At 29.6% G+C, this 14559-nt stretch overlaps 1 protein-coding gene across 8 annotated transcripts in view; it reads left to right on the forward strand.

Annotated features, from left to right (window-relative positions):
• Nucleotides 1–14559, forward strand: part of LOC107445780 (mitochondrial sodium/calcium exchanger protein) — a 93050-nt gene that overhangs the window by 36790 nt on the left and 41701 nt on the right. For 7 of the 8 annotated variants that reach the window (XM_087155818.1, XM_087155814.1, XM_087155817.1 and 4 more), the window contains 3 exons: nucleotides 7664–7713; nucleotides 9476–9619; nucleotides 12339–12391. In XM_087155818.1, the coding sequence (XP_087011944.1) occupies nucleotides 7696–7713; nucleotides 9476–9619; nucleotides 12339–12391 (215 nt within the window). In that variant the 5' untranslated portion in view covers nucleotides 7664–7695. Of the gene's footprint in view, nucleotides 1–2266; nucleotides 2409–7663; nucleotides 7714–9475; nucleotides 9620–12338; nucleotides 12392–14559 lie in introns of those variants that run through there. The other variant, XM_087155813.1, reaches the window with a different exon arrangement.

The following is a 14559-nucleotide window of genomic DNA, read 5'->3' on the forward strand; positions in this document are numbered from 1 at the left end:
ATCAAAAGTTGCTGTTTTTTCTGTCTTTTGTTAAACTGCATCTGAAATGTTTTCTTACTGCTAATTTTTTGAATTTATTTTTTTGTGAAGTTTTGGATACTTTTTTTAAATGGTTTGAATGTTTAATTTCTTATAAGTGAATAATGAGGAAAATTATCTGTTGTATTTATGACAATTTTTTGTTAACAGGAATAGTTTTTTTAATGGAAATTCATGAAATCATTTTTGTTAAAAATTGGTGATTCACAGAAAGAAACCACATCTAATTTTATTAAACTACATCTGAAATGTTTTCTTACTCCTAATATTTTAAATTTACTTTTACGTGAAGTTTTAGAAACTTCCTTATAAATGGTTTGAATGTTTAATTTCTTATAAGTGAGTAATAAGAAAAATTATCTGTTGTATTTATGACAATTTTTTGTCAAGAGGAATAGTTTTTTTAATTGAAATTCGTGAAATCGTTGTGTTAAAAATTGGTGATTCACAAAAAAAACTACATCTACTTTTATTAAACTGCATCGTTTTTAAGAAACTACTTTTATTAAACTACATCTGAAATGTTTTCTTACTGCTAATATTTTAAATTTATTTTTTCGTGAAGTTTTAGAAACTTTTTATAAATGGTTTGAATATTTAATTGCTTATGAGTGAGTAATGTGAGAAATCATCTGATATATTTAGAACAATTTTTTGTCAACAGAACTAGTTTTTGCTAATAGAAATTCCTGAAATCATTTTTATTAAAAATCGGTGATTCGCAAAAAAAAGTAACTGTTGAAGGTTGAAGAATTTGTTTATAGATATAGAATAATTTTATAATTGTTTTATGAATCAATCAATTATCTACAATTGAATTTTTTAAAACCAATATTTGGTAAACTGATTGATGATAATTCATAAAATAATTGATGACAACTGATAATTTTAACAGTTATGTTTAAAATATTGATTGTTGATGTGTGCTGAATTGTTAATATTTTAATTTTAATGATGGAAAAAAATCGAAATATTGCAACTTTTTGCTATTTATGAATTAAGATGCAAATTGTTGATGGATTACAAACGACAATTTTCATCAAAAAGAGATAGATTACTTAATTTTTATAGCATTTTACACGATAATATTTGCGTTTCACTATTTAAATCAAATCAAATTATTTTCAAACAATCATCATATTGTAAGAAGGATATTGAAAGGCAATATCGTAATAAGCAACAACAAGAGGAACTTTTTACATCAAATTGATCCTTAGTATTGTTTCCAAACCGGTTTCGCAAGGCTTCCGAATTACCATTAAAAGTATCACAATTCATAGAAATGTCTTATTTCTTACATGGAAATCGTGATATTTTTCACCCAAAACTATCTTAAAAATTCTGTTTAAAAATGTTTAAACATGGCTTATCATTATACTGCCCCAAGCCCTTCAATTATGTCAAATTCTAGATAGGTACTTTACAAGATTCAATTGCCAAAATCTAAATCTCTCTTTCCATCAGAGTAAAGAAAAGGTTTATTTTGTGCTTTATATGAGTACTAAACAAGATTAAAAAAAAAAATACAAATATTAATCCGTAATCAGATATACTATAGTTTTATTCAATACTGCCCCTCAGCCAATGACCTAGATTTCTGAGAACCATTTCATATTTTGAAAACATCCACCAGTTGATGACCTTCCTAGCATCTCATTTTCTCCAAGCGTTTGAAAATCTATTTTCTTTTGATTTCAATGTCTTACAACATCTGCGGTGCTTACCTTACCCCCTCTCCCACCCCTGTTTCTCATAGTCATATTTTTTTTATTCTTTTGTTCAAACTAGTACTTTTTCTTTATTGTTCAACCTTTTTTTTTCTTTATTGTAACCGTTTTTTAATTTTTTCTACATCTCTGTGTTTCTCTCTTTCGTTACGTGTTTGGATACTGATGAATGTTCCTCGTCATGAAATTAAAGCTACCTCATTATACGGCACTGCAGTGCTTTTTTTTTTTCGTTGTTTAGTACTTTATTCATATACATCACAAAATAAATCCTTTATTCGCACGAATAGAGATGAGGTTGGATTTAGTTTGTAAAAGCATCTTAGATTATAGCGTGGCAACATAATATTCACATTTGAGAGTCAAATGAAATAATCTTGTCAAACATAAACAACATGTGCTACTGGCTTTTTCTATTTAACGAAGAATATTTCATAACCTTAGTCGACTCTTCCTTTTCTTCTGAAATCGGAAATAAACATCCGGATTTATTTTTCTGTTCAGTTTGTTGTTGCGAGATCTGTTTCAATTCTGTCAAATGCAAATACACAGTTCAAAAATGTCTTCATTTTACATTGTCAGATAAAATACCAATTATCAAATCTAATGAACCAAATGTAGGAACAAATACGTCTTTTTCAAGTAAGTTTCCTTTTGATACATTAAATCATCTTTTCCCAAATGTTTTTAAATCACCGCTCAATATTTAAGTAAAACAATGTCCTCATACAAAATAATAATAATAATAATTAATAAATGAATATTATTTTATTCCCATTTAAAGTATTTTAATATTTTTGTTATTAATACACTCCTATAACCATGTACTTAGGTTATTAAAACAAGCCTAATGACATATTTACTAGAAATTTATTGATTATTAATAATTTATTAATTAATAATTTATTAATTAATAATTTATTAATTAATAATTTATTAATTAATAATTTATTAATTAATAATTTATTAATTAATAATTTATTAATTAATAATTTATTAATTAATAATTTAATTATTAATGATTTATTAATTAGCAATTAATAATATAATGGTATTTTTATTGAAAACGTTTTGTTATACTAATTTTGTTGAAAATAACTGTCATGTAAAAAATTTTAACTTTGTCATGTAAAATTCAACTTATCACTTTGCAGTTCCCAATTGAATGATTAATTAACTACTATTTTTCTTATAAATTATTAAAAATGGGAAATAATTTATTTCGCTTATGATTGTTATCAGATTGACTTTCAATCCGTTACCTGTGTATTCTAGTACAGCTAACACTAAGTTAAACATATTTAGAAGCACAGATCAAGCAAAAAAAGAAGAATTTCTAAAGATATGCATGTCAGCAAAAACAGCTCTTCATCGGGGGACACACTGTCTGTTAACACGCAGGAGCCTTTTTGGCTCCTGTGTGTTAACAGACAGTGTGTTCCTTGATGAAATACTATTTTTGCTAACATACACATCTTTAGAAATATTTTTTTATTGCTTGATCTGTGTTTCTAACTTTCTAAATAGTTTAAATAATTCAAATTTGGTTTAAGCACTTTTCCATTTTGACTTATCATTTTAAATGTTATTTCCTTAATTTACCTTTCTCTTAATTTGCTTAAATTAGTTTCATTAAGCCGTAATGGCCCATGAGGCAGAACGCTTGCCTCCCAATGAGGCGAACCGGGTTCGAATCCCACCGATGACTGGTCGATACGAATCCACACCCAGCTTGCACCGACCACAGTGCTGACGTGAAATATCCTCAGTGGTAGACAGATCATGGGTTAGAGTCCCCTTGCCGTCAGGCTAACCATGGCAGGTTTTCGTGGTCTTCCTCTCCATGTAACGCAAATACGGGTTAGTTTCATCAAAAGGTCCTCCGCGATGGCAAATTTCTCCCAATACTTGATCCAGGAGTTCCCTTGTCTTCTGTATTGGGTTCAAAATATAAGGCTACATAGTTGAACATAAGTAGTCGTAAACCCAAAATATTGGGTCGGCTGTTCAACGACGGTTATAAAATAAAAATAAAATTAGTTTCATTCTTTGATTGGATAAGTTAAGCACATTTTGTACTCAGAGAATTTTGTGTTATACGATAATCATATTAGAATATTATTTTTATAACATGATACACAATGGAGAAACTCATATTTTAAGCAAATAAATTAATTTAAAAATTAATTAAAAAAGTTCTTTAAAAATGAATTTTTTTTTAAATGCATGTTTATTTGAATTGAAGAATACATCAGGCCTTTAGGTGAAGTTTAGAGAAGCAGCAGAAACACAAAAGTTTTTAATTCATACAAAGAAACTCCTTTCAAAGTTAAAATCATATTGGTTGTTTTTTCTAATGACACTTGACAAGCTAAGCTTGATTTCGTTTGATAAGAGAGCACCACAAGGATAAGTCTCAGCTCAGAATCCCACGGATAGATGGCAGCACCACTCATTCATGAGGCCACTTCCTCAAATTAGACAGATCTGGAGGAAAAGGAAATTTTCTCCGACTCCACACGTTGTACGAGCACATATAACGCATGTACTCAGTGGGACAAGGATCGCACCCCGCTCTGAACAAGATGTAGTCCGATTCTCTAGAAGGGCTACGACTGCTGAAGTTAATACTTTATTGTCATAGCTAAAAAGCCACTTTTTCTTACAGCCACTTTAGTTATACTTAACTGATTTAATAACAAATATTATATGCTGAATTAAAAATTTAAATAATAAACGGTCTCTGAAATTCGGCGTTTATTTTTTTAATTCTCTCGCCAAACACAAATGTCGTTTTAAATTCGCCTAGATCTTAAAATATTTCAAAAGTGTTATTTATGCCAAATTATAAAAATTAAGCCGTGGTGGCTCAAGGGATAGAGGGTTCGCCTTCCAATGAGGTGAACCGGGTTCGAATCCAGCGATGGCTGGTCGATAGGAATTCCGCATCCGGCTTGCACCGACCACAGTGCTGACCTGAAATATCCTCAGTGGTAGACAGATCATGGGTTAGAGTTCCTTTGCCGTCAGGCTAACCGTTGGAGGTTCTTGTCGTCTTCCTCTCCGTGTAGCGCGAATGCGGATTAGTTCCATCAAAAAGTCCTCCATGAAGGCAAATTTCTCACAATACAGGAGTTCCCTTGTCTTCTGGATTGGATGCAGAATTACAAGACTACGAAGTTGAACATTAGTGGTCGTAAACTTAAAATTGGGTCCGCTGTTCAAGGACGGTAATAAAATAAAATGAAATCATAAAAATGGCCTGAATATCCAAAAAGATTTGCTGTTTGGTGTGCATTATGGTCTGGTGGTGTAGTAGGACAACATTTCTTAGAAAATTTTGCTAGCAATGCTATAACAGTAAATGGTGTTCGATATTGTGAGATGTCGTCAACTGGATTTTTTTTGTCCTGAACTGAATAATATTGATCTTGAACATATATGGTTTGAACAAAATAGTGCATTACCTCATTTTGCTAAATGAAAAAATTGCTTTATTGAGATAAAATTTCCCAGAAGAATTATTGCAAGAAATAGCGATGTTTACTTGACCACCAAGATTAAGTGACCTAACACCGTTGAACTATTTTATTTGGGGTTATGCGAATTGCCCCCCCCTCCCCCAATGTTTATTGAAACAATACAGAATCATTTCCAGAAATAAGGATGAAACTATTTGAGTCAACTGGGAGATACAGACACAATTATGTTAAAAAGTCATCAAAAAGTTTAACAAAAGGTGGAGGCCTGTAGAACAACAAGAAGTAGTAATGTGTCAGATATTATTTTTTGTACGTAAAAGGCCCTTTACTTCAATATCAAGCTAAAGAAGTTGTGAATTTTAATGTGCATTCATCACTAATTTCATGCACAGGGGGAAAAAAATTCTGATAAAATTAACGTTCAGTATGGTAATAACATTTCTAATAAAAAAAAATTTAAAAAAAACAATAATTTTGGGTAATAAAACCAAAATAAATGGTATTTAATCCTTCCATTTGGTAATTTTTCCGTTTATATAGTAACATTTCACCGGGAATTCTGGTTCTCCAAATTATAGCTCTTACTACACATTTTGTAAAAAAATAAAAACTGAAAAGTAATTAACGAAAGAAATGGTTTCTATGCTATGCTCTAGAGCAGGGGTTTCCAACTTACCTGAGGTCGGGGGCCACAATTAAAAACACAAATCAAATGGCGGGCCGCAACTTTGTCAAAATTTTATGTAGGACTCTTTTTATGTTACGTTAAGGAACGTTAAATATTACTGTCAGATTTTTACCAAGTTGTACAAAACAAAAGTACTGAATACAAATTAAAATAAGAAGGAGATTTTTAAAAATATTTAATTGTTATTAATAATATTTTTAAAAATATTAAATAAATAATAAAAATTCGGGCTACAATAACTTTAATGTATTGAACAATTAATGTGCAACAGACATCTAACTGTTAAGATATAAAACTTTAAAAAGGTTGGTATTAAAACTTACATAGTAGCACACAAAACGTTCAATGAGAAAATTGAGGTTTGTTTGCAGCAACCACCAGAGAATAGATATTTACATTTAAAATTTACAAATGTGTATGTAAATATTTCCTTCCTAAATGAGTAGTTTCAAAAAGTTAAATCGGAGAATTTCTTCGAGAAAATTTCTGATACGCACATGCTTAATTATATTCACAAAATACAAAAAAAAACGAAATATAAAAGAGCAACATACACAATTAATCTTGTATTTGAATAAATATTTTCTTAGATGCAAAACCTGAGAAAAAAATTTTTTGCACCGTTGGTATGATAAATTTCACAGAAACGAAGAAATTAGATTTTTATTAATGAGAAAAGTATTTTAAACCCATAAAGATTTTTAACGAAAATTGTTCGCAAAAAATGACAACTAACATACTTTAGTTCGCGGGCCACGAAAAAAAGGCTCCGCTAGCCGGATGCGGCCCCCGAACCGGCAGTTGGACACCCCTGCTCTAGAGTATCATGATAAAACTTCCAAATTTTACAGGAATTACCACATTTTTCTGCCTATTATAAAGCCATATTTTATTGTTAATTTTACCAAAGTGCTTCGGTAAAAATTTCCGAGCTTTTAAGTGTTCCCGTAGAGCCAGAAATACGGTAAATTTTACCGTATTCAGGTAATTATGACCATATATTTTTTTCTCAGAGGGTATAATTCGTTAACGACCCTCTACAAATCCTTAATACCCCTTACGAACCTAAAAATTTTGCTAGCGCTTACACTAAATATAAGAAATTCATTGGTTTCGAAATTTGATATTTCGCTATTTCTCAATTAGCTATATTTAGCTATTTCTCAAAAAACATTGGCGTGTATTTTATAAATAATTTCTAAATACCCTTCAGATAGTGTAAAATCAAACAATATTTTTAAAATAAGTTATTAATGATCCACTAGCACAATGGTTCCCAAATGATGTTCCGTGGAACCCTGGGGTTCCGCGGAAGACTCTCAGGTTTACCGAGATAAAGTTCTTAAACCGGTTATGATTTTTGAAGCCTGTCATTTTGTTTATATCCAAACATTAAACCTATTTTATTATATCAAAAAAAAAAATTTTTTTTTTCAGTATATTTGTCAGACAGCTACTAATTTTGTGTGTGTGTGTGTGTTTACTGACTTGGGATTCCGTCAAAAAGATAATAATAACAGACAGAATATATTTAAGCAGAATATATATTTTATTGTTTACTGAACTAAAGTAAATCGCAGAAATGTGCATTATTAATTTTTATTAATAACAATGCTAATAACTTAATTATATGTATTTGTTTTACTATGTAGCTCACCAAGATGTACATTATTAATTTGGATTAACACTAACAATGAATTTCTTTAATTACGTATATTTGTTTTTAGGCAACAGATTAAATGCTGCTATCAATACAAATATGGCAGGCACAACTGATGTAAGTTTTCTTACCTATTACAAGCTTACAAAGTTATTATTATTAAAATTGATAATTATCATACTTAATACATTCTTTAATATGTGTGGTTTTTTATCTACAATAACAGAATACAGTAGAATAAATCATGGGCTATTCTAACTACATTAAATATATATATATATATATATATATATATATATATATATATATATATATATATATATATATATATATATATATATATATATATATATATATATATATATATATATATATATATATATATATATATATATATATATATATATATATATATATATATATCTGTGTGTGTGTGCATTGAACTTTGAAAATAAAATTTAGATGTTAAGCTTAAATATGATATACGAAAGTGCAAAAAAAGTGAACACCTCGAACAACTTTTGATCTAATGATCGGATTTTCATAATCTGAAAAATAGAGTTTCAATAGTATAAGCCCTTAAGCTTACCCCCTTAATGCTCCTTAATGTATTAAAGTTCGGACGCTTTAATCCTAATTTTAACATTTTAATATTTCACTATATCCACTCGAGTTTCGATATATAATTCTGATATATATGTTTCCACTATTGATATATTTCACTATATATCTCGAAATCTTTATAAGCAAATGAAAGCATTTTTTGCATGCATTTATTGAATTTGTTTATCCTAAGATAAGTTCCATGTAAAAAATAATTTTTAATAATTATTTATTAATTTTTAGTATTTTATTTAACAATAGCACAAAAATGATACAAATTTTCACATAATTTAAATAACAAGATACAAAATACGAAGGAAATCGATTGTATAATTTTGGATAAATCAAATTTTGAGGATGTCAAATATTTAAAATTTAATTTTTCAATTATTAAACCGATTTCATTCAAACTTCATATTTTTCAGTTTAAAATTAAATTCTTTAAAATGGTGTAAAGGTTCAAATACCTCTAATAAGGTTGAATAAAATAAAAGTAAATAATAATTAAAAATTATTTTTTGCATGGAATTGTCTTATAAACGAATTTTATATTTATGTGAAATTTTTTTTTTGATTTTCGTAAAAAGTACTCGAGGCATGGCGAAATACGTAAGAAGTCAAATTAACTTCAAGGGATCCTGACTTCCGACTATTCTTCTGACCAAACAATCGGGACCGTATTTTTCCAGATTGTTACTACACGCTCCATATTTTGAGAGTCATGAATCTGAATCCGTCGAAAAAATGTAGTATATGTGTTTCATTCCAGTGGAAAAAATCATTCTCCAAAACATAATTTTATTCACCAGATTTACGATTTTATTGCAAATGGCAAGGCGGCGAATGCTTAGCGCGGCTCCTGTTATTGACATGCTGTACATGCCATCAATTTTGTATTTGCCGTCAATGTTGAATTAAAGACCTTACACGTTTTACAATAATGATCAATTAGAATTATATCTGTTATACATTTTACAATAATGATCAATTAGTATTATATCTGTTATACATTTTACAATAATGATCAATTAGTATTATATCTGTTATACATTTTACAATAATGATCAATTAGTATTATATCTGTTATACATTTTACAATAATGATCAATTAGTATTATATCTGTTATACATTTTACAATAATGATCAATTAGCATTATATCTGTCATACATTTTACAATAATGATTAATTAGTATTATATCTGTTATACATTTTACAATAATGATCAATTAGTATTATATCTGTTATAAAACTATGAATAAATTTCTTTGTTGTAGTGTGTCGCGATCCATAATGCAGTCTCAAAGTGTGAATTTTACTTAAACACTAAATCATGTAAAACTGATGGACTCTTGGATTATATGTTTTTTATTTATTGTTATATACCTCCTCAATATACATATTTTGCCATCGCACTTTGCGTAAGTATTTTATTTTTAATTTTTCTTATTTTATTTTCCATATCTATACGAGCTCTGCAAGGTTCAAAAATTTCAAAAAGTTTCCCAGAAAGCATGTAACCTTAAGTTGGCAACCTTGTGTTGGCAACCTGTTTATTGTCAGGAAAATGCTTGTACTAAAAATATTTTTTGAATAAAGCGAAAATATTGCAGCTTCAAACCTTTCATCCTAAAAGGATTAAAAATTATTTTTTAAAGCTTTCTTTTAATAAGTATTGTCACTTGGGTAAAATGGTCACTTAGGTCCATAATGACGTTTTAGCTGACGTCACACTAGCGATAGGATCAAATTGCATTAAAATTTCAAGACAGGGTGGATTTTAGCTGAGCATACAAGACTTACCGAAAAGAAACCTTATAATTACCTAGATTTAAGATTATTTTCACCATGAGACTAGCTATATTAAAGGATTTTTTCACCCTTGAAAACCCTAAGTCAACCTCGATTTAAGGTTTTTATATAGAAGATTGCTTACCAAGGTTTTGGATTAGGGTAATGTGCGTAGAATAGAGCAAATTGCCACAGATCTCGTTTTAAGGTTAGAAGGTTTACACGGAAAACCGCATTAAAAGCATTTTTAGGTTTACATTAAAAGGTTTTTGCTGAGTGAAAATAAAACTTATTTTGCTATCTGGGATTAGTTCTACTATAAAAATCCAATTATTTAATTATTATATTAATCTAATTATTGCCCATCATGATCTTTAAATCTCGTTTCTTGTCATATGGTTGAAGTTTTTATATAGAAGGTCTTTCTCCAAGGTATTGGATTAGGTAGAATAGAGCAGATTGTCACAGACCTCGTTTTAAGGTTTCAAGGTTTACACGTAAACCTCATAACAAACCTTTTCAGGTTTACATTAAAAGGCTTTTGCCGAGTTAAAATAAACCTTATTTTGCTATCTGGGTTTACATGATTTGGTGGGCATATTAGCATTTAAGATACCCGTCCGAAGGAAACTTCTACGCTCCCTAAGCCTTTTTTGTGAATGCATATTAATGAAAATACAGTATACTTTCGATATCTCAAAGTTGAAGGAACGCTAAAAAGATTTCGAGATCGCGAGTTAACGAGATAACAAGTTCAGAGCTAAATATGTTCTAAAAAGTCGAAAAATATGCTCGAAAATATTACCCTAAAAAGTAAAGTCATAAAACATAAGAATAACTACCATTAAATATGTATGTAATGATAGTTGACAATAAATCTAAATACAACAATGATAATTTCATTTTTAAAAGCAAGACTAAACTATGCATTAAATAAAAAAGAATTAGTTTACAATAAACTAACATTGCGATTTTTCTGAAAAAATTCCATTTCTATTTCGAAAAAAAATCGACATAACAAGGTTTTGAGAAGAAGCTCTTCGACATAGGAATTCAAATTAACATTATGTGGATATATAATACCAGGGAGAAAAGTATTGTTTTGACATAACAAGGTTTTGGAGTTATCGAAGTTTGAGATGTCGAGAGTGCACTGTACATGAACGAAAATAAATTAATATGACCATAATTAACAGTCAAGAAATGATATTAACAACATTATATCTAAGTCAAAACTTTTATTTCAAGTATAGATCATATGTATTAAGTATAAGTAACAAAGAAGGATTAGGTATTACTGACAAAAAAGTTTTTTTTTGTACGAAAAAGCATTGAAGTAAATGCAGATTATTATTCTGTACAAAATATTACTTTCAGTATTATTGTAGTATATATTAGTAGTATATATATGTAGTAAATATTATAGCATGCTCTGCAACGTATTATTTTAAAACTAATAAAAACGATGTCGTTCGTAATATACATAGGAATATTAACTTTTATATTAATTCTTTTCGTAAGCCGAGCGATTGAGGTAATTTTTTATAATTTAAATAAGCATGACAAGAGGAATAAAAAAAATTAGCTGACTTCGTTTCATAAAATCTTACTCTATTTTACTACCGGCTTTACATATGACCCAATTTTGGATTTACGACTATCAATTTTCAATTTTATATCCTAGGATCCTCCGTATTTCCTAAACTCGATCCTGAAGACAAGGGAACTCCTGGATAAATGCTTGAAACAAACTAACCTTCGTGGAAGACTTTTTGATGGAAATAAACTGTATTTACGTTACATGGAGAGAAAAAATCTCTTAAGTCTCCCACGGTTAGCCCGATGGCATGGAGACTCTAAACCACGATCCGTCTACCACTGAGGATACATATCATCATTGAGGTAGGCAAGAGACGGAATACAACCAGTCATCTCTGAGATTCTAATCTGGCTTACCTCATTGGGTTGCTCTATCTCCTGAGCCACAACGGCTCTCTAGAATCTTATTTATTGCATTAATTTCAATAATGTTTCGGCATTATCAAAAAAAATTGATTTTTTTTCTCTTTCTCGTTCTTGAGTGTTGTTTATACACCACATCCAGCATCTTCGTCAAAATTTTGTCGAAATCAAGAAACGCATTTTTTCGGTATTTCTGATTAAATATTTCTATGTCTTGTCGGATAGAAAAGGTGAAAAAGACAATATAATTTTTGAAACTTGATTCGAATAATTATCTATTTATTACGTATAAGCATTGTAGCCTATAATTTTCAAATTGAAAAGATCTTTATACAAAGCTTAAGAAAATAAAACATAATAATTCTTGAGGGTTTTTATAAATTTCAGATTCTGTTTCTTCTTTTACTTTTCATTGGACTGGGCGTGACGGCTGATGATTTGTAAGTATTTTTAAAATTTAGAATTCAAATGCTTTCTCATATTTTTATTGCGATATCGTGCGTTTTAAATTCTTTCATTCTTCCGAAAATATTGTTAGAAATTTCATCGTTTCAATAAAGAATTTTTCGACAATAGAAATTGTTACGTAAATTGCAATATAAAGGTACATTTTACATATATTCAACATCAGGGACTTTAAATTATAGTATATGTATCTGCAATGATACATTCTGGTGAGTGTAATTTTTAAAACAGATGATTTAAGGGCACTTCTCAACAATAATACGTATTAATAATAATGAAAATAAAAAACAGTAACGTTAACAGCAACTTATTTTGAATTGCATTGATATTTATGTTATAAGCACTAAATATTACTGATATTATTCATTTCTATATTAATAAAATTAGCACTATAATAAAATTTTCATTGAATTTTAAGGCTTCAGATTATTTTTGAAAAATATGTTAAAACCTAAATATGTTTGAAAAACTATTTTAAAGATGGATATTTAAAGTACTAACTTTAATCTATTTTCTCTTAAACAAAAATTGTGGTCTTATACTTTACTTTTTTGAACATGCATGAAAACGCTAAATAGATTTTTTTTTAAATCTTTAACAGTAAATCGTAAAGAAAATATAACTTATCGATAGCTGTCATTTTTTAAGAGTATTATCACATGTTTAAACTTTATACCGCGGATGAAGCGTTCGTTGTATGACTGGACAGGAGGAGCTCCTACCGCTCTCAGCAACGTACTCTTCTCAGTAACGTTTTCATACATAGCTCATGCCCTTAAGGGTGAATGAAGGCTAATCATCCTTAAGGAAATGATCAATTGCCTTGTACACACTTGTCCGATATTCCATGCGCTAATGTTTTTTAAGGTTAAGGTACATTGTCCGATATTTTCTATACTATTATTAATTAAGGTTAAAGGGCATTGACCAGCATATACTTGAATGGTATACACTACACTAATGTTTTCCTTGTGGTAATGAGCGATTGCCTTGTACACACTTGTCCGGTATTCCATGCGTTAATGTTTTTTAAGGTTAAGGTACATTGTCCGGTATTTTCAATACTATTATTAATTAAGGTTAAAGGGCATTGACCAGCATATACTTGAATGGTATACACTACACTAATGTTTTCCTTGCGGTAATGAGCGATTGCCTTGTACGCACTTGTCCGGTATTCCATGCACTAATGTTTTTTAAGGTTAAGGTACATTGTCCGGTATTCCCTATACTATTATTAATTAAGGTTAAAGGGCATTGACCAGCATATACTTGAATGGTATACACTACACTAATGTTTTCCTTGAGGTAATGAGCAATTGCCTTGTACACACTTGTCTGGTATTCCATGCACTAATGTTTTTTAAGGTTAAGGTACATTGTCCGGTATTCCCTATACTATTATTAATTAAGGTTAAAGGGCATTGACCAGCATATACTTGAATGGTATACATTACACTAATGTTTTCTCTGAGGTAATGGATCATTGCCTTGTACACACTTGTCCGGTATTCCCTGCACTAATGTTTCTTAAGGTTAAGGTACATTGCCCTATATTTCCTATACTATTCTTAATTAAGGTTAAGAGGCATTGACCAGCATATGCTTGAATAGTATTTAATATACTGATGTTTACTCTAAGGTAATTGGTGATTGCTTTGTACACACTTGTCAATTGTTCCCAACGCTAATGTTTTTCAGGTTATGTAAATGTATTCAGTTCTTATGTTAATGGTTCAGGTTTTCAGGCTAACAGGTTTTCAGGCTTTTAATGTGCTCTATGGTCTCAACGATTTTTTAGTCCGGGCAACTTTCCTCTTTGACGAAGATTCTATTTTGGTGCTTGTTTAGGGCACCGCGTGTTATTATAATTCGATTGAGGTAAAAGTTTGAAAAAAATTTCTTTGGGCTAAATCTTCTAAGGAATAATATAATTAACTTCCCAGTGTCCGTCCAGGAGCATCTCTCTTACCAGGTATTCTTTGATCTCTTAGTCAGCGAAATTTTAAAGTTGTTTCTCGATTATGGTGTGGTAATCGAAATGGTTGGCTTTGACGTTGCTTCATTCACCATTGCTTCGTTCTTTCATTACCTTTGATTCCTGTGTACTCACTTGTTCAGTGAAGACAAGTTCTAGTGTTGG

This window comes from Parasteatoda tepidariorum, chromosome 12 (assembly GCF_982258835.1).
Source record: "Parasteatoda tepidariorum strain Cologne lab strain chromosome 12, Ptep-v5.0, whole genome shotgun sequence".
Classification (NCBI taxonomy): domain Eukaryota; kingdom Metazoa; phylum Arthropoda; class Arachnida; order Araneae; family Theridiidae; genus Parasteatoda; species Parasteatoda tepidariorum.